Source organism: Drosophila rhopaloa, unplaced genomic scaffold (genome assembly GCF_018152115.1).
Source record: "Drosophila rhopaloa isolate 14029-0021.01 unplaced genomic scaffold, ASM1815211v1 contig_3, whole genome shotgun sequence".
Classification (NCBI taxonomy): Eukaryota; Metazoa; Arthropoda; class Insecta; order Diptera; family Drosophilidae; genus Drosophila; species Drosophila rhopaloa.
Window position 1 is genome coordinate 2863310 of NW_025335123.1, and position 19390 is coordinate 2882699.

The 19390-nt window shown below is 40.0% G+C and overlaps 1 protein-coding gene across 22 annotated transcripts in view; it reads left to right on the plus strand.

Annotated features, from left to right (window-relative positions):
* Positions 1-17815, plus strand: part of LOC108043780 (inositol hexakisphosphate and diphosphoinositol-pentakisphosphate kinase) — a 28600-nt gene extending 10785 nt beyond the window's left edge. For 6 of the 22 annotated variants that reach the window (XM_044461388.1, XM_044461387.1, XM_044461386.1 and 3 more), the window contains 12 exons: positions 210-708; positions 770-1041; positions 1096-1276; positions 1555-1752; positions 4337-5357; positions 5429-5744; positions 8350-10329; positions 12263-12622; positions 14918-14990; positions 15065-15299; positions 15743-16322; positions 17233-17815. In XM_044461388.1, coding sequence (XP_044317323.1) covers positions 210-708; positions 770-1041; positions 1096-1276; positions 1555-1752; positions 4337-5357; positions 5429-5744; positions 8350-10329; positions 12263-12622; positions 14918-14990; positions 15065-15299; positions 15743-16322; positions 17233-17579 — 6062 coding nt within the window. In that variant the 3' untranslated portion in view covers positions 17580-17815. Of the gene's footprint in view, positions 1-209; positions 709-769; positions 1042-1095; positions 1277-1554; positions 1753-4336; positions 5358-5428; positions 5745-8349; positions 10330-12262; positions 12785-13268; positions 13461-14917; positions 14991-15064; positions 15300-15742; positions 16323-17232 lie in introns of those variants that run through there. The other 16 variants (XM_044461396.1, XM_044461395.1, XM_044461389.1 and 13 more) reach the window with 14 other exon arrangements.
* The last annotated feature ends 1575 nt before the right edge of the window (positions 17816-19390 follow it).

Consider the following 19390-nt stretch of genomic DNA (forward strand, 5'->3'; position numbering starts at 1 on the left):
TGGCTAGCTCGAATCTTATAGACCCACTTAATCTAATCCTTCAACGAAGCATCGCTCATTGTGCCTTGTCCTGCGTTTCGCTCCGCACGCGCCGCTCATCGCCAAGCTCACAGAAATCTAGTAAATAGACAAAAAAAACCAAAAACACCGAAACACACCAGTGGCCGCCAGTCGAACGCACTGAATCCAGCATCACCTTTACAACTTAGTGTACTTTTCAGGCACGGACGTCAAGGTGTACACCGTGGGACCGGACTACGCCCACGCCGAGGCCCGCAAAAGTCCCGCTCTGGATGGCAAAGTGGAGCGCGATAGCGAGGGCAAAGAGATACGCTACCCGGTGATCCTCAATCATTCCGAGAAGCTCATCTCACGGAAGGTATGCCTGGCCTTCAAGCAAACCGTCTGTGGGTTCGATCTGCTGCGAGCCAACGGAAAGAGCTACGTCTGCGATGTCAATGGGTTCAGCTTTGTGAAGAACTCGAACAAGTACTATGATGACTGCGCCAAGATACTGGGCAACATGATCCTCAGGGAGCTAACGCCCACGCTGCACATCCCCTGGTCGGTGCCCTTTCAGCTGGATGATCCACCCATTGTGCCCACCACCTTCGGCAAGATGATGGAATTGCGCTGCGTGGTGGCCGTAATCCGCCATGGCGATCGCACGCCCAAGCAAAAGATGAAGGTAGAGGTGCGGCACCCCAAGTGAGTAGTTATCAGTAAAGTCGAAAACAATATTTACAAAAATCCAAACCAATCCATTCAGATTCTTTGAGATATTCGAGAAATACGATGGCTACAAGCTGGGCCACGTCAAGCTCAAGCGGCCCAAGCAACTGCAGGAGATCCTGGACATCGCCCGCTTCCTGCTCAGCGAGATCCACACCAAGGCCCATGCCGAGATCGAAGAGAAGGAGAGCAAGCTAGAGCAGCTGAAGAACGTTCTGGAGATGTACGGCCACTTCTCGGGCATAAATCGCAAGGTTCAGATGAAGTACCAACCGAAGGGTCGTCCTCGCGGTTCCAGCTCCGATGATAGTAAGTCCGGTCGCGTTCCCCCATATCCAAGTGCTCCGATTAACCAAAGCGAAGCCAATCTAGCAGCGGATCAGCCCGTGGAGCCATCGCTAGTTCTCATCCTCAAGTGGGGCGGCGAACTTACCCCAGCCGGTCGCATACAGGCGGAGGAACTGGGCCGCATTTTTCGGTGCATGTATCCAGGTGGACAGGGAAGATCGGATTACTCTGGCACCCAGGGCTTGGGCCTGCTCAGGTAAGATAACCTTTACTTATTTATGCTATTTTATTAATTAAATTCTTAAATTCGCTATTACTGTTAATCTTTGTTGGCCATTTCATTTGTAAGAGCCTTTTTTCGTTATTTTAATTGGAGTAAATCTCTACATCAATTTTAATCGATCTTTAATTATAAGTTTCAAGATTTACAAATAACCCAAATTCGTATTATTCTCATTCTCATTGAGAGTTTTCCCTAAATACTTGAATAAGATCTTAATTCATTTTAACTTAACCCCAAAAATTGTATTTCAGATTACATTCGACGTTCCGACACGACCTGAAGATTTACGCCTCGGATGAGGGACGTGTCCAGATGACGGCGGCTGCCTTTGCAAAGGGTTTGCTGGCCCTGGAAGGCGAACTCACACCCATTCTCGTACAGATGGTGAAGAGTGCGAATACGAATGGACTGCTGGACAATGATTGTGACTCCAGCAAATATCAGAACCTGTAAGTACCTTTATCTTACAAGACTTTTTAAATAATTGCGAGACGATCAACCACCATTTCTTAATGATTGCTTTATCAACTGCATCAGGATTATATACTTGGCTATTTAAACATCAATTGCTGATGGATCGCTAATTGATTTTTAAACAACAATCAATTTTCGTTTTTATATGATTTTCTTCGCTTATCTTTCACTGATCACTTGTTTAAAAATCTACGTTTAAATCATGATTTGTATTTTTGGATCGATTTTTTTTTCCGAGTTTTCGAAAAGTGACATATAGTACGTCGTAAGAATTTAAATGCAGAAACTATAGTCCAGTTCGGATTGCAAAAACTTAGTGACGCAAATAAAGTCGTTCTTTTCTGATCCATAATCACAGTAACATACACACATGATCTGGAATTGTAATTTAGAACATTTATTAAGTGAATATAATTTATAATAATATAATCCAGATACCTTGAGAGGTCCTTGATCCTTCATCCTGGTGTACAATCTATGTCAGATGGTATACCCATTAATCATCTGGATCCCTCAAAAAACACGCACATTCAATTAACTCGATTTATGGTGTGGCAACAACACATAGGTCGTAATTATACCCTTGCAAAGGGTATTATAATTTTGGTCAAAAGTGTGCAACGCAGTGAAGGAGACATTTTCGACCCCATAAAGTATATATATTCTTGATCAAGATCACCTCCTCAGTTGATATAGCCATGTCCGTCTGTCCGTCTGTCCGTCTGTCTGTCCGTCTGTCCGTCTGTCCGTCTGTCTGTCCGTCTGTCTGTCCGTCTGTCTGTTTCTACGCGAACTAGTCTCTCAGTTTTAAAGATATCGAATTCAAACTTTGCACACACCCTTCTTTCCTTTGCACGCAGTATATAAGTCGGAACGGCCGGGATCGGCCGACTATATCCTATAGCTGCCATATAACTGATTGATCGGAAATGCCATAACTCTGCTGTTTGTTAAGTTAGGATGTTGGGACTTTCTATGGGTTTTATATTTGGCCAGTCAATCCGACGTACCAAACTTCATAAGGATCGGCCGACTATATCCTATAGCTGCTATATAACTGATTGATCGGAAATGTCATAACTTTGGTGTTTGTAAAGTTTGGAAGTTGGGATTTTCTATGGGTTTTATATTTGGCCAATTAATCCGACCTACCAAATTTCATAAAGATTGGCCGACTATATCTTATAGCTGCCATATAACTGATTGATCGGAAATGCCATAACTTTGGTGTTTGTTAAGTTAGAAAGTTGGGATTTCCTATGGGTTTTATTTTTGCCCAATCAATTCGACATATTAAATTTCATAAGGATCGGCCGACTATATCCTATAGCTGCCATATAACTGATTGATCGGAAATGAAATAACTTTGGTGTTTGTAAAGTTAGAAAGTTGGGATTTCCTATGGGTTTTATTTATGGCCAATTAATCCGAACTACCAAATTTCATATGGATCGGCCGACTATATCCTGTAGCTGCCATATAACTGAACGATTGAAATTGCCATAACTTTGGTGTTTTTAAAGTTAGGAAGGTGGGATTTTTTATGAGTATTAAGAATGCATCATATGAATAATTTTGGAGAATATAATTTGCAGAATATTCTGCAAGGGTATTTCAACTTCGGCTCCGCCCGAAGTTAGCTTTCCTTTCTTGTTTTTTGGTTAGAACTGGTTGGAAATTATAAGCCTAGGAAGAGTAAAAACTAACAATGACGATGACAAGGGCAATTGTACATTTTTTTACATTTACAGAAAAGTGACCAAAAACCTGACCTTCTAACTTTTTCTACAGACATCCGATATCAAAATCGCATACTTCTAAATGATCATGTTTTAATTCTCTCGGTGTCAGGGCGGTGTTTTTAACTTGGTTTGTATTTTGGAGCCGATATTTCGTCATTTTTGTAACCCCTATCCAAATTTTACAGATATCCGATTTCAAAGTGGCTTACCTCAAAATGATTGTGGTGTTTTTCGGTGTTTTTACTTTAGTTTTTTTTTTTGGGTCGATTTTTCGTCATTTTCATTGTGATAACCAGTGCCAAAAACCTGCACTTCTAAGTTCATAACTTTTCTTACAGACATTCGATTTCAAAGTGGCATACTTCTAAATGATAGTTGGTTAATTCTCTGTGTTTGTCATTTGTATACCCTTGCTGAGGTTGTTATATTTTCTGTCAAAAGGTTGCAGCGTATATATTCTTGATCAGCCTCAATATTAAAGTCGATCTAGCCATGTCAGTTTGTCCGTTTCTACTACTACTACCGTTTCTACAAACTATTCTCAGTTTTTAAGGTATTTAGATGAAACTTTGCAAGAAGTTTTCTCTCTTGTCCAAACGGGCCGGATCGGCATACTATAACATATAGCTTCCATAAGAATTACTTTTAAAAAATCGGGCGACTATATCAAATAGCTGCCATAGGAGCAAACAAAATATTTATCGGAAATATTGTTTTAAAGCATCGAAATATAGAATATTTAATTTTTGTAACAGGTGCAAGGATGTATTAATATTTTTTCTTCTAATGTTGTTAAATCGTTTATAAATCTGTACAGGGCCAAAGGTCGCCTCCATGAGTTAATGCAAAATGATCGGGAGTTCTCCAAGGAGGACCGCGAGCTGATCAATCCATGCAATAGCAAATCGATCACCCAGGCGCTGGACTTTGTGAAGAATCCGGTGGACTGCTGCCACCACGTGCACCAGCTCATTCGCGAGCTCCTACACATCATCAGTATCAAGAAGGACGATCCGAAGACCAAGGATGCGATCTTGTATCACGGCGAGACATGGGACCTAATGCGTTGTCGCTGGGAGAAAATCGAGAAGGATTTTAGTACCAAGTCCAAGCTGTTTGATATTTCAAAGATACCGGATATCTACGATTGCATCAAGTACGATCTGCAGCACAATCAACATACTTTGCAGTATGATCAGGCGGAGGAGTTGTATATCTACGCGAAAAACCTGGCCGATATAGTTATACCGCAGGAGTATGGATTGACGCCGCAGGAGAAACTGGCCATTGGCCAGGGAATTTGCTCACCATTGCTAAGGAAGATCAAGGGTGATCTGCAGCGGAATATAGACGAGGTGGAGGATGAGTTCATGAATCGTTTGAATCCACACTATAGCCATGGTGTGGCCAGTCCTCAGAGGCATGTCCGTACAAGGCTCTATTTCACCAGCGAATCGCACGTCCATTCGCTGCTCACAGTCCTGCGCTATGGGGGACTACTCAATGTGGTCACGGATGAGCAGTGGCGTCGGGCTATGGACTATATTTCGATGGTATCAGAGCTCAACTATATGTCCCAGATCGTCATAATGCTGTACGAGGACCCCACCAAGGATCCCACCTCCGAGGAACGTTTCCACGTCGAGCTGCACTTCAGTCCGGGCGTAAATTGTTGTGTGCAGAAGAATCTGCCGCCGGGTCCGGGCTTCAGGCCCCATTCGCACGGCGACAATGCCTGTAATGTGAGTTTGCAGTCCTCGGATGAGTCAAATCCCGCCAGGATTGAGGAGGAGAACGACTCGAATTCAGGAGAGGAGCGCGAGGGCAAGAAGCGAGCGGTAAGTTTGGATTTTAACCCTTTTTATTTGGAGCTTAATTATGTAAGATATTTACTCCGTATTTGTTTCAGTCCACCGGGCAAAGGAGTTCGGATCGCAGCGCGGAACGCACATCCCCCGCCTTTGGATTCAACAGGTTGGAGCTGAGATCCAAGCAGTTCAAATCGAAGCCCATCCCCATCGGAGCCCATCACACGGTCAGTGGCCATGAGGCAATGGATCTGGCCAAGCGGCTGAACGAGGAGCTGGCCTCACAGCAGCAGCAGCAGCAGAACCAGCAGCTCCGGCCCATCAGTCCGGATATGCGGGCAGTGAGCCCTGACTGCGAGCCGCGTTCCCGGAGCTTCGAGCAGCGTCCCTCCTCCGGCGTCTGTGCCAAGGAGCCGGGTACGTATGTTTGGGCAGGGCCTGTCGGTCGATCGAGCAAAGCTTGCCGCCGCCGCCTTCGCAGACGCCTTTACCCCAGGGTCGGGATTTCACCATCCACCTTCCACCCCTCCCCCAGCTACCCAAAAATAATCCGAGTTCCTTTTTTGTCTAACACATCTCACAACCACCCGATTGGCTAATACCAATTTTAGACTAATCCGCACTGAAACGGTTCGGTTTCCCTACCCATAAATTATTATGTGATATGATTTGGCAGAGGAGTTTTATTGAAAAGCCATGAAGAGGATCAATAATGCCTATCTTTGGACCTAATGGTTAACTTTGTTAAAATAGCAAATATTTAAGCCATCATAAATTGATTACATTGATTTGTATTTTTGTCCTTTTAAACTACCATGTTAGTTCATTTAATGGCAGTTTGGATGCCAATATATTATATTTCCTCTAAAGAGATGGCTTTTACAGATTTATGTTTTAGGTTGTTTTATTTAGAGCTAGTGCTGTTGGCAAAGTTTGTTCGCCTAAACCGCCTATAAATATTTCCTTTATAAGTTAATATGTTAACATATAAATTTAGGATGATATATTAAGCTATCTATTCCCTCTGCCAGATAATCCATTCTTCGGTTGCCCCGAAGAAGCCACTCTATTAATTTATGGAAATTGTGCATAACTTCTTTTCTTATGGTTTCTACAATATATTTTTTGTGGGGTTCTTTGCATGCCGTTCTTTTGTTTTCTGTGTTTGCGTCTCACGGTTTCCCGTCCGCACTGCCAGCTAACACCACTGGGGATCCCCAAGACTAACACTACAGAAAGGAAACCCCTTCCCCAAAATCCTAAACTCGCTTTGATTTTGTTTTATATTTCCCTTACCCAATATATTTCGATGAGTTTGACTCTTTTTTTTTAAATATATATATAAATAGATATTATATATCCTTTAGCTAGATGCCTATCTATTTCGAATGGTAATCGAATATTATTCCGTTGTAATTTTTCATCATTTTTCACTATTGTTCAAGAAAAAGTTTAAAAGAATTTCCATCTGTATCTCTCCTGATCTGTGCCCAACATTTTTTGGTTTTCATTTTTTCTATTGTATAATGATCGAAATGACACACACACCCAGAACACATTACACACCTTTTTCGTTCTATATAAATATATCTCGATCTGTATTTAAAAAAAAAAAAAAACAAACAAAAATGTTTGCCGAGAAAAACTGAAAATCTATAAGCATCTGGCCGCGGAATCCCGTGTACTTGGCAATGCTGGTCACACTGTCTCAGTCACAAAAAAAGAACACACACACACACACCCAGCGACTCTAGCCACGCCCCCTGCACTCCTGCCACGCCCCCACAAAAGGCAGCTGAGCCCCAGGAAAGATTTACAACCACCCACTTCTTTGTTTTAAAAGAATTATACAAATTTTTGCTGGGGTCCAGCTACCAACGGTCACACAATGTTCTATCCCCCTTTGTTGCTCTCTCTCTCTATTTCTGTTTCTTTCTCTATCTCTATATCTCTGCCTGTTTGTCTGCCTCCTTTTGTCCTGCCTATCACCCTCTGTTTTTGTCTCAGTGCATGAAAAGCAAGGATTTGAAAAATATTGGAAAAAAACTGAAAAAATTGAATTTGGTTTTGTGGAGTTCTCTTGTCTTTGTCTGTACGTTGCTCGTTGTTGTTGTTTGCAGAACCACCCCCTCCCACCTATCCAAGCCCGCCGCCACACATTTACATACGTAGAAACACAAAAAGATCTACGAGGACACTCACACAAGGACCTAACCGGACTCTAGAACCCAATTACTCTCACGAAGCCTGAACTTTGTTATACTCTACTAAAAGCTTCTACTAAAAGCCTCTGCCGCTGCAGCCTCCAAGTTTGCCAGCTTAAAATTTGTCTAAATGCTCTTGCTGGGTATATTGTTAGATATTAGAAATTTCTTGGAAAAAATATAATAGTTTTGAAAGACAGCTTTAAAAATACACAAGTTCAAACAAGCGGTTAACATTATGTAAGAAAATAATTAAAGGAGTTAACCAAGACAGAATATATTACTGGGTTTTCAATTTGTTCTTAATAATACAAATTAATAACGGGTTCAGAGATTATCTTTAAACTTATAAGACAACTGGATCAAAATACAAACTTTCTTGTTGTTTATATATTATATATATAAAATTAAAAAAATGTTAATACTTTTTTTGTATTTTAGGGAAGTTTAGACAATGTAACGCTATTGCAAGAGCATTTTCCAATCGGCTTGCCGATTTTATTTTTCCTCCCTTTGTTTTCATTTTTGTTTTACAAATTGTTTTTCCTTCGTTTTTTTCTATCCCCTTGTTTTTACGAACCTTTGTTTCTCTACGAACTTTGCGCGATCTTCGACTTATTAATTATCTCGGCTAATGAGTTTTCTATTTGTACACACCATTACATACAACAACGCACGGACACTCAAAATATTCGAATTTATCAATACGAACTTGGCTGACTTTGGACTGGAAACTTGAATCCACCATCATGCCTAACTAATTACCCTTCATCCTGGCTTCATTCGGCTCTTGGACTGAAAATGACTTTGATCTTTAGTAGCTGATTCTTCCGATTTGAAGGAGATTGCCGAGGCTCTTACTTCTGAATTTGAGGATATTGCCCAGTCTCGTACTTCAGACTTTGCCGAAATAACACATGCCCGAGTGGGCGTGGCCAACAACTTGGATGGCGGAGCTCATCCAAAGGCTGGAAATCGCACGGCTTTTCAGATTCGGGTTACGAACAGTTTATCCTTCTTTAAAATTGACTCATCGACGAACGAACTGCCGCTGTCGGACATTGATTTCTCGCTGAACCCAGCGACGCCCCAATGCGGTCCAATGTCGCACAAACGTCTCCATGTGCTGACCATGCGGCGCATGGAGAGCTGTGACGAGGGCGATGATCTTGAGCAGCTGCGGCACCTGCCGCAGATTTCGCCAATGGCCACCAATGAGCGACCCCTAAGCTCTTGCAATTGCAGCAGCTCGACGGTTCAGGCGCACTCGCACTCCAAAAGTCTGATGGATTTGGGACAGGCGATTGGTGCGTCGTCTCCTCCAGAAGCTGGGCAGGATTCGGAGACAGGCGGCGAGCCGTCGACGGCGGCGGAGGTGAGTGCCAGCAGTTTCGATGATGACTTCCAGTTGTCCAGCTCGGCACCGGCCATCCTGATGAGCTCTCACTTTGGTCAAAGGCCTTTGGTAGCTGCTCTTTCGCCCATGACGCATGCCACCACCTCGCCCACAGCCTCGACTTTACGTCTCTGCCAGGATATGGACAAGGCTTCGGCCTCGGCCTCATCTTCTGCTCAGCGCAAGGCCACCAGTAGCTCCTGTGGCCAGCTGTCCATGCCGGCTTCGGCTCCTGTTTCGACGGAAAATCCGTTTCGCTTCACCGTTTCATCGGTGGGCTCGGCAGCGTCTAGCGCCTGTTTTGTAAGCTGCTTCGAGCCTATCGAAGAGCAGGTCACTCCCACAATGGAGGTCGATCCAAAACCATCGCAGCCACAGCCTCAAGTGGTCTATAACCTGCCCACGTTGCTGATTACTGGTGCAGCAAGTAACGTGGAATTGACGAGCATAAAGGACGACAAGAGAACGACTGTGACACCAACAGTTACAACCATTTTTGCACCCGTAGATGGGGAAATATCTAAAGACATAGCTCTATTAAAAGAAACAGAATTAGAGACAGCAGAAGTTAAAACAACAGCTACAGCAACTAAAATAGCAACAGATATAAGAACTGATACAAATAAACATATAACAATAGATTCAACAACGGTTACACCAACAGATACAACAACGGTTACACAGGTAGTTATATCAACAGTTACAACAACCGATACAACAGATATAGAAAAATCATCACCAACGGTTACACCAACAGTTACAACAACCGATCTTACAAAAGGTATACGAAATGATACACCAACTACGTCACGAACAGCCATCCCTACATCCCCACCATTTACACCATCCACCATTACAACAACAACAGCAGCAGCAGCAGCTTTGTTTGATAATACAACAACAATGTCTTCTAATCAACCATTTACTAACCAATTCCAATCGATCGATCCCACCGCAAACGACGCACCACACCAACATCATGAACATCAACATCAACATCAATACCAACATCACCACCATAACTCAACAACGATCACCGATCAACAACAACAACAAATATCATGCACCTTCAATAATACACTGAACGAAAACACCACCACCGCCACAAATACAAATACAAACACCACTACCACGACCCCGTCTTGTTGTACCACTACCATCGCCACAGATAGCCAAGTCTCGGTGTCGGTTTCGGCCTCGGTGTCATCGGCCAACTCGTCCACGTCGTCGCGTCGCCAAAGACACAGTATTGCCGGCCAGATGTCCTATATGAAAATGTTGGGTTTCGGTGGTTTTAGCAAAAAGATGGCCACCAGCGCAAATAGCCTTTTCAGCACCGCCGTCATCAGCGGCAGCTCGTCCGCCCCCAATCTTCGCGACATGATACCGGTCTCGTCATCCGGTGAGTACACCATAAAATAGGGAACTCTGTGGTAGTATTATTTTACAAATATTGCTTAAGTTAGTTAATAGTTATTGATGCTATTTCTTATTACTGCTTGTAGTACACTGGTTAATTAATAGAACTTTTGATCTCTGATCAGTTATTCTTCTGCTTGGAAAATATTTTGATCCAAATATTTTCTAAACTTATCTCACTTTTATCTGAAAAGATACTGTACTGTTTTTTATATTTGATAAGGGCGGTGATTCCTAAAATATACATATCTCAAATATTAGATTAAGTAGCTGATCCTAATGCATTTCATTATTATTATTATCAATAAAACTTAACTTGTCGTTACAAAGTACTTAAATGTTGGCCTTAAAACATTTTTAAAACTTAGGGTAGGAATATAACTTGTTACTAATAATTATTTGTAGGATATTGAATAACCTATTGTGATTCTTAAAATATTGTATATTTTAAGATAGTATAAGTTTAAAATATCGTTAAAATGTTTTATGATTTCTTGTATCAACTTAGACGCTAAACTAGGGGCTTATCTTTTTGTTATGTAGGAAATGGATAAGCAATGGTAAACATATCAAAATAACATGATTATAGTTTACTACTAGAGTCTCACAAAATATTAAAATTACAGGTTACCTTATTCACGTATAAAAAAGTTACGGACAATGTTTTTATACCCTTGCAGAGGGTATCATAATTTTGTTCAGAAGTTTGTAACGCAGTGAAGGAGACGTTTTCGACCCCATAAAGTATATATATTCTTGATCAGGATCAATAGAGGATTCGATATAGCCATGTCCGTCTGTCCGTCTGTCCGTCTGTTTCAATACCGTTTGCGAGCTCAGTTTAAAAGCTAGCGATCTGAAACTTTCACAGTTGTCCTAAAACATGTGTACGCAGATCAAGTTTGAAAACTGCCCCGATCGGTTGTCTATATCCTATAGCTCCCATAGGAACAATCGGATATAACTTTCAAGAATGGAAGATATTTCGCGCAGTGTAAAAGCTATTAACATAAATCTTTCCAAAACTTATTTTTTTATCCATACCTTGATCAGGGTAAAAGCGCTTGGCGATCGGACGTCTATATCCTATAGCTCCCATAGGAACAATAGGGTGAAATCGGTTAAAATTTAATGATTTTTAGGATATTTCGCTCAGTATATAAGCAATTGACATGAATCTTTCCAAATCGTATTTTTTTATGCATACCTTGATTAGGGTAAAAGCACGTGACGATCGGACGTCTATATCCTATAGCTACCATAGGAACAACAGGGTGAAATCGGTCCAAATTTGATGATTTTCTGAATTTTTCGCGTGGTGTGTAAGCTACTGACATAAATTTTTCCAAGTCTTATTTATTTACGCATATCTTGATTAGGGTAAAAGCGCTTGCCGATCGGACGTCTATATCTTATAGCTTCCGTAGGAAAAATTGTTAAAGGCTGCGAAAGTATCCCTTTTTTTCTATTTTTATATGACATTTTTGCAGTATAAAAGCAATTGACATCAAACGATGCAAATCTATTTTATTTATGTATACTTTATTCCTTTCGCTACTTTTTCAGTTTTAGCAATTTCGGCAAACTGCAAGGGTATTAAAACTTCGGCTTGCCGAAGTTAGCTTCCGTCCTCGTTTTAAGTGTAGTTAGGTACTAAGTAAAAAACATATATATAGGATATGAAACACTTTATATTTTAAACATTGGGTTAGTTTATGAGAGAAGCTTTTTAGCATGATAACAATCGAATTTTCCAAGAACTTTAATCTTAAGAAAACTAATTTTTTTGTATTGCGTACTTTGAAAAATAGACCTGAAAAGAAGCTTTAACAATGAACTCCCTATTGTATCCTTAAAATATGAAATAAAACAGTTCAACTTAATCTGTTCTTGATAATGACAACTATTTCCCGCAGGATTTGGCGATGTGCCACCAATCCGACCACTTGAGACGCTGCACAATGCCCTGTCGCTGCGCAAGCTGGACAGTTTCCTGCAAGACATGATCCTGGCGCAGATCTTCAAGACGCCGACGGGATCACCGCCGCGTGGCTTTGCCAAGAGTACCTTGCCAGCGGTCTCCTCGATGGCGCTGACCGCCACCAATCAGCCGGAGACGGCCATGCCCAAGCCCGTAACGCCGACCTTTGACCGCCGTGGCAGCGAGTCCGGATCCACGACCGATGCCCAGCCGCAGATCCTGCCGGAGAGCCAGTGTCCCGTACTCGACGACTGCAACTCCGTGCTGCCGCAATCGCTGGCGGGAAAGTTGCAGCGTAAGTGCAGAAAAAAATCCCTGGTCGAGTGGCAGTGCTGAGGTGGACCAGATCTGGTTTACCTTTTCATTCGATTACCCATATCCTTATGTACTTATTTAGTCCAACCAAATTCAAAATTATCAAACGCAGAAGTTTTATTTTATCACATTTTTCAATTTTCAAAATTTCCGAGCCGCATAAATTTAGTTTAATAAACTTATTTTATTGTTATATATGTATATATGTTTGCCTGCTGATGTTATGCTTTTTAAATCTTTATTGTGAGCTCTTTTTAAAAAACATAATATATTTTGAATTTTAAAATTGTTTTTTTTTAAAGGGAACAAATTATTTGTAGCATCTTCAATAAATTTAGGTAACTTTTTTTTATTTAAAAAGAAACTTCCATTTATCAGAATGTATTAAATATAAAACCATTTTGTGAATTTGTTCAAGTCTTTAATGATGACAAAACTTTTTTTCACATCGTTTTTCGTTTATGAAAAGGTTTTTATTTTTATTTGTATACCAATAAAACCCTTGGAACTAAACTCAAATTTGTAACTTCATAATAAAAACGTTCCAGAAAAAAGGGTGCGAATATATTTATTTTTATTTACTTTTAATTGATTAATTTTTTTATTATTTATTTATATTGTTTCAGAAAATCCAACATAGCCAAGCATTTAAAGCAAATGCTGACCCTTGTTTTTACCTCTTTGTGTATATTTATAACCAATCATTATTGATATTTATGCATATATGAATAGATACATATTTATGTCATTGTGTCTTGAATTCTTTTAGTTCTTAAGCCTTTTGTTCAGAACTGGAATAAATATGGCAAGAAGTGCAACACTATGTGTTTATTTCCTTTCATGAACTTACTTTTAGATAAAAATTCTCAGTCTTAACCTTTTTCGCTATTTAATCATGACTTTTTTGCACGCATCTGCCTAAGTATTTTTTCGCACTGAATCTGTTTCGAAAAATTGTTTAAGTATTTCTAATCCCTTTATTTTCTTTGCCTCTTCATTATGGCTTCTTAATTTATGCATACATTAGGGTGTATTAAAAATGGATTAATTTATTTTCTTAACTTTTAATAGTATTTGTAATTAATTTTCTTTGTAATTCTCAAACGCTTCGTTTTTATACCCTATAAAAAATATATATATTCTTGATCAGCATCACTAGGAGAGTCGATCCGATCTTACGGATGAAAATTTCCCAAAAGTAATGGTATATAATTTGGAACGGGTCGATTCGGACGACTAAATAATGTGGGTCCCCCAGGACCCTAAAATAATTTAAAACAAGAAAGGAAAGCTAACTTCGGACGGAGCCGAAGTTAATATACCCTTGCAGAATATTCTGTAAATTATATTCTTCAAAATTATTCATATGATGTATTCTTAATACTCATAAAAAGTCCCAACTTCCTAACTTTAAAAACACCAAAGTTATGGCATTTCCAATCGTTTAGTTATAAGGCGGCTATAGGATATAGTCGGCCGATTTTTATGAAACTTCCTAACTTAACAAACACAAAAATTATGGCATTTCCGATCAATCAGTTATATGGCGGCTATTGGATATAGTCGACCGATCCTTATGAAATTTGATAGGTCAGACTGATTGGCCAAAAATAAAACCCATAGGAAATCCCAACTTCCTAACTCAAAAAACACCAAAGTTATAGCCTTTCCGATCTTTCAGTTATATGGCAGCTATATGATATAGTGGCCCGATCCGGCTCGTTCCGACTTATATACTACCTGCAATAGAAAGACAACTTTTGGGAAAGTTTCAAGCAGATAGCTTTAAAACTGAGGGACTAGTTTGCGTAGAAACGGACGGACGGACGGACAGACGGACAGACGGACATGGCTAGATCGACTCTCCTGGTGATGCTGATCAAGAATATATATACTTTATAGGGTCGGAAATGTTTCCTTCACTGCGTTGCAAATTTTTGACTGAAATTATAATACCCTCTGCAAGGGTATAAAAATCGGATGACAGTTTCATAAAGAGCACAGGAAAAATAAAATTTTTTTTTTGAAAATCAACAAGTTTCATTCCATTTAAGCATAATCGAATAATAGAATACTTAATTTTTGTAATAGGTGCAAGGGTATATCAACTTTGGCCTGCCGAAGTTTGCTTTCTTCCTGTTAATTTAATTTTTTTTCGCTGTTCCATTAAGTTTTGTTTTCTAATCGCTCGTCTCCATACCTCCTCTTAATAATTTATTGTTAAACTAACATCTTGAATCACTTGATCACCAACCTCACACCCGTACCCAAAAAGTTTGGCCGCAAGATAGTCTCCAGGCAGCCGAGGAGGAGGACGTATCCTTACCAGAGTTGGAAATGAAGCCAAGGTGACACAAAATATTTGTACAATACATCTTTTTACATTCTTAAATGTTCCGTTTAAATGTTATCTTTTGTCCAGCTTGGACCTTACAATGGAGATTATGGAGCAGGGCACGTCGGCAGCTTCCGCCTCCTTTGAGCCAATGAACAGGGACAGTCTGGAATCCGGAGAGGGAGCCGTGGGCGGTGGAATCTTTCTAAACGTTTGCGAGGAGCAGGGCAGCGGCAGCACCTGCCTCACTCCAGTCAGCTTCGGCATGGATCTGGACCTCAGCATGGTGGCCAACAAGGGCTCAATGACGCTGTCTATGGATGTGAGTGCAGTTTGTCGACTTTTCTTAGGTTATTTATTTCGGTATCTGTACTTGGAAAAAATTTGTTATGATATGGATACCATACATTTGATTTAATAAGATCTTCTAAATAGGTTACAGAATGGTTTCAAAACCAAGTAAAGTTGTTCATTAATGATAATTCGACTTGTAATATTATTTATTAAATATATTTACGTCAATTTGGATTCTTTTCAAATTAAAGATTTTTAGTAATATAATTTTTGACGAGTTGCCAGTATTAAAGTTGTATAAGTTAACAAAAACACGTATTATTTCAAATAGTTTCATTCTATATTTTAGTATTTAGAAATATTCATATTTCTTATCAGCAGACTAGCTCGATTAAACATATTTAAATTTCCTTATTTCTATATATTTTCAAATCAAAATCTTTCGGTTTATTATTTCTTGTTTCCCTACAGGGATTTGAGGATGATGAGGATGCCACTTTGTCGGCGGCCACCACACCTTCTCTGCCGGCCGATTGTGAGCCGCGACTGGAGACCTGCTACTGCTGCCCCAGCCATGCGGAGGGTCCTCCGGAAGTTTCCAGCGATGATCCGCGCTTTGGCTTTGCCCTGCCCGTTCGCGTCACCCAGGCCTCGCCGGAGCACGTGCGTCCCGTGCGCCGTGCCCATGACCCGGTCTCGCCCAGGATCCAAAAACAGATCAGCCTGTTCGAGGGCAATGCCGCTCAAGCAGCGGGTCAGGAAAAGTGCGAGTCAAGCGGATCGGTTGGGGGCGCTGCAATCCTTCATGCCTCCATCAATTTACCGGCGGCGGGGCCACAACATCTACGCCAGGATGCACGTCTACGCAAATTCGAGAACCTCACGCAGTCCACCTCGAACTCGAACTTTCCCTTCGAGAGCAACACACTCAAGCGGGTCCCCATGCAGACAGCCGATGACTATGCCAACGTTAGCCACACCCAGAGCTGCATAAACCTCAAAAGCGGCAGCAGCGGAGTACTCGGAGGATCGCCGCAGCATCAAAGAGGAGGTGCCTAAAAAAACTATTTAATTCATGTGTTTTGGTTGACTGTTCACCTTTTATTTCACGTTTAAGTTTAGGGTTTGGTTTAACTTAAAACTAGGTATTTATCCGCCCTACTCGGAAAAAATTTGAGTTTTTTTTTCCCAAGAAGCGATTTAAAAACCATTCTAATCAATAGGATCGATATACATTGATTTTAATTTTAAGTACTAATCGTATCTTATATAAGAATCCGACTATAAAACTTCCTCCCCTTTTGTTTCTTGTAAATAAACTATTTTGTAATGAGCATTGCATTGAAATTAGAATTGAGCCGTTTGAGGCATTCTCTTAAAAACAATGTGCATTCTCCTCCACCGGCTTCTTTTTTTACTTTCACCGCAATTTTCCCAGAACAAATCGATTTATAATGAGTCTAAGTATGATAAATTAAAGAGCATAACAATACTTTTCGGTCCATATGGCTACAATTTCTTTTGACCGAATTTTTAATTCTGCTCATGATGCTCATTGATGATCATTTAAAGATAGAAGGGCTCAGTAAAATATAATGCACTTTTTAAGCCAAGATCAATATATTCTCAAAATAAATAATAAATAAGTAAATTAGATATGGCTACATGTCGTGATTTAAATCTTTGGATTCAAATTAATGCTTTGTTTTCTTTTAAGCCAAAGAAAAATGTTTGGTTTTCTAAGATTAAAGGAGAATTTTCTTTTGAAATATGTGTTAGCTTATTTAATCGTTTAACTTTGTTTTACTGTTACTACAAAATGTATTACTTAAGCTGTTATATTATTATTATATTCATGCAAAAGCTAGATTTGTATAACTTTTATGAAAGTGTTACGAACCCTAGTTATATGGAATTTGAAACACAAAAGCTTACCATACATTTTATGTTGTTCTCTGCAGGATCCGGTGGAGCAGGTGTAAGTGGAGTCCCGGCGGAGCGGGAGCCACTGCGAGCCCACTACGGACGGATGATCAATGCCTGCTGTTCCGCCTCGGCCTCGCCGTCCCCCTCACCATCCCCCTCGCCGGGGGCCCTGATTGTCAAGGAGCGGTTCATCGAACCGCCGAAGCGGGGCGTCGTCCGCGGATACCATGGCAAAACGCAGTCCATGGACGCCGACTTCCTGTTCAACGAGTTTCTTCTGCTGCCGGCCATGGCGCCTGCCAAGCTATCGTTCGATATTAGCGATATCGATCGAGCCAGCGATGACGAGGCCCCTAGCACCTCGAAACAGAGGCACTCTTAACTTCCAATTCAACTAAAAATCTTCAAAGCACTCGCATTCTTAAGCCACGCCAACCAAACTCGTATAAGATATCGTTATTGCGGGCCTTATCGTAAAAATCGTAATCGCTATCGTTATCGCGAGAGCTATCGCATATATCGACTTGCTATCGGACTCTTTAATCTTAATCAAACTGTTTGTTGTTGTTGGGCCAAGAAATTACAAATAAAAGGCTAATCTCTATTTTTTGTCCAAAAGAAGGTGGATTTTATTGCAAAATGCTATTAAAATTAATTATATTTGGATATATCATATATTAGTTTATTTAAATTTGTATAATTTCAGAATGTAATATTTTTTCTTAAATTGTAAATATTGTTCAATCATTTAAATTTTTTATCCTTGTCTCTAAAAGATGTTGTATAATTTTTCGAAATATAATGATTTTATCTTTACTACTGCTTGCTATATTTATTCTTTTCTTACAATTTGTTATATATTTTTGAAAAAATAAAGGTGAAACGCTTTTTCTACTTTTCTTAACACATGTCGAAGTCTTTAAAACATCAGGCATGCAGAGCGATGCGGGCCATTACTCTACCACCGAAAACCCCTCTACCAAAAGACCAAACTATCTGTGGGTGCCGTATAACACTATACATATGTATATCTTATGCAAACGTGCCTGGCATACGCAGTTTAGAATTCGCAATGACACTCTAAATGTGGATCGAGGTTGACAAGTGAAACCGCTGGCCATAACCACCATATCCGTAGAACAGGTGGGTCATTGACAGCCGATCGCACTTTCACTTGGCCCGATCATTAGCATGGCATCATCGTCTCCATCCCCAGCTGCAGGCCATCACCATCGCCATCACCCCGCCGTCATCATCTTCATTACCATCATCATTGTTACCATCGGCCAGCGATTGTTGTCGCTGGTTGAGTAATCCCCACCTAGATCGATTGAAGACGACTAACCTCGGACTTCTGGGAGCTGATATAATAAGCGAAAACGACGTGGAAGTTATCAACTTTATTAGCATTTTTATGTTCCATCCGTCTGGCATAAAATAGATTAAAATACAAGAATTACAACTATTGTATTTATTCGTATTTGTATTTGTTTTGAGCAAAAACGGGTTTGATATCATAAATAATTCTTTGACTTTTAAGAAAACATCTTTTTGGATAAAATTTTAAAATAATAATAAGAAATTTAATAGAAAGACATTGAAGGCAGTTAAGAAAAATTACTTTACGTTAATGTTGTATTGGAATTTTTGAAAAATGTAAACTTTGCCTAAGTGAATAATATTGAATATTTTAATCACCTGATTAACAACTATGAGATTAACGGTTTAGGATACTCTATAAAATAACTCTCATACAAAGTACTAAGTTGGTTTTTCCTTTTATCTGTTGCTTTATCTAACTTAGTTAGTTGCCTTAACGTCCATTTGTTGTTGCTGCTTGGCAGAACGCACTGCATGCTGATGTTTTGTTTTCACTTCAATTTGATTTTAAGCACTCTAATTAGCATAAGAAAACAAAAACAGAGATCGACTAAAATGTAAAGAGAAAAAACCAAACGTTTCCACTCAATTTAGTTTTTTGGTTAATTTTGCAAGCACTCCTCTTTCTAACAAAGTATTCGGGGCGGGTTGCAGAGGGGTACTTGAACTGTATCAACAGCAAAAGTGTGGCCAACACACACACTTTCTCAGTTTCTAATGTGCATGCACTGAGAGCAATTAATTAAATAAGTGTACTAACAATGTACAATTTTTATACAAAATCTAGACTTTTTCTAAAACATTTTTGGTAGC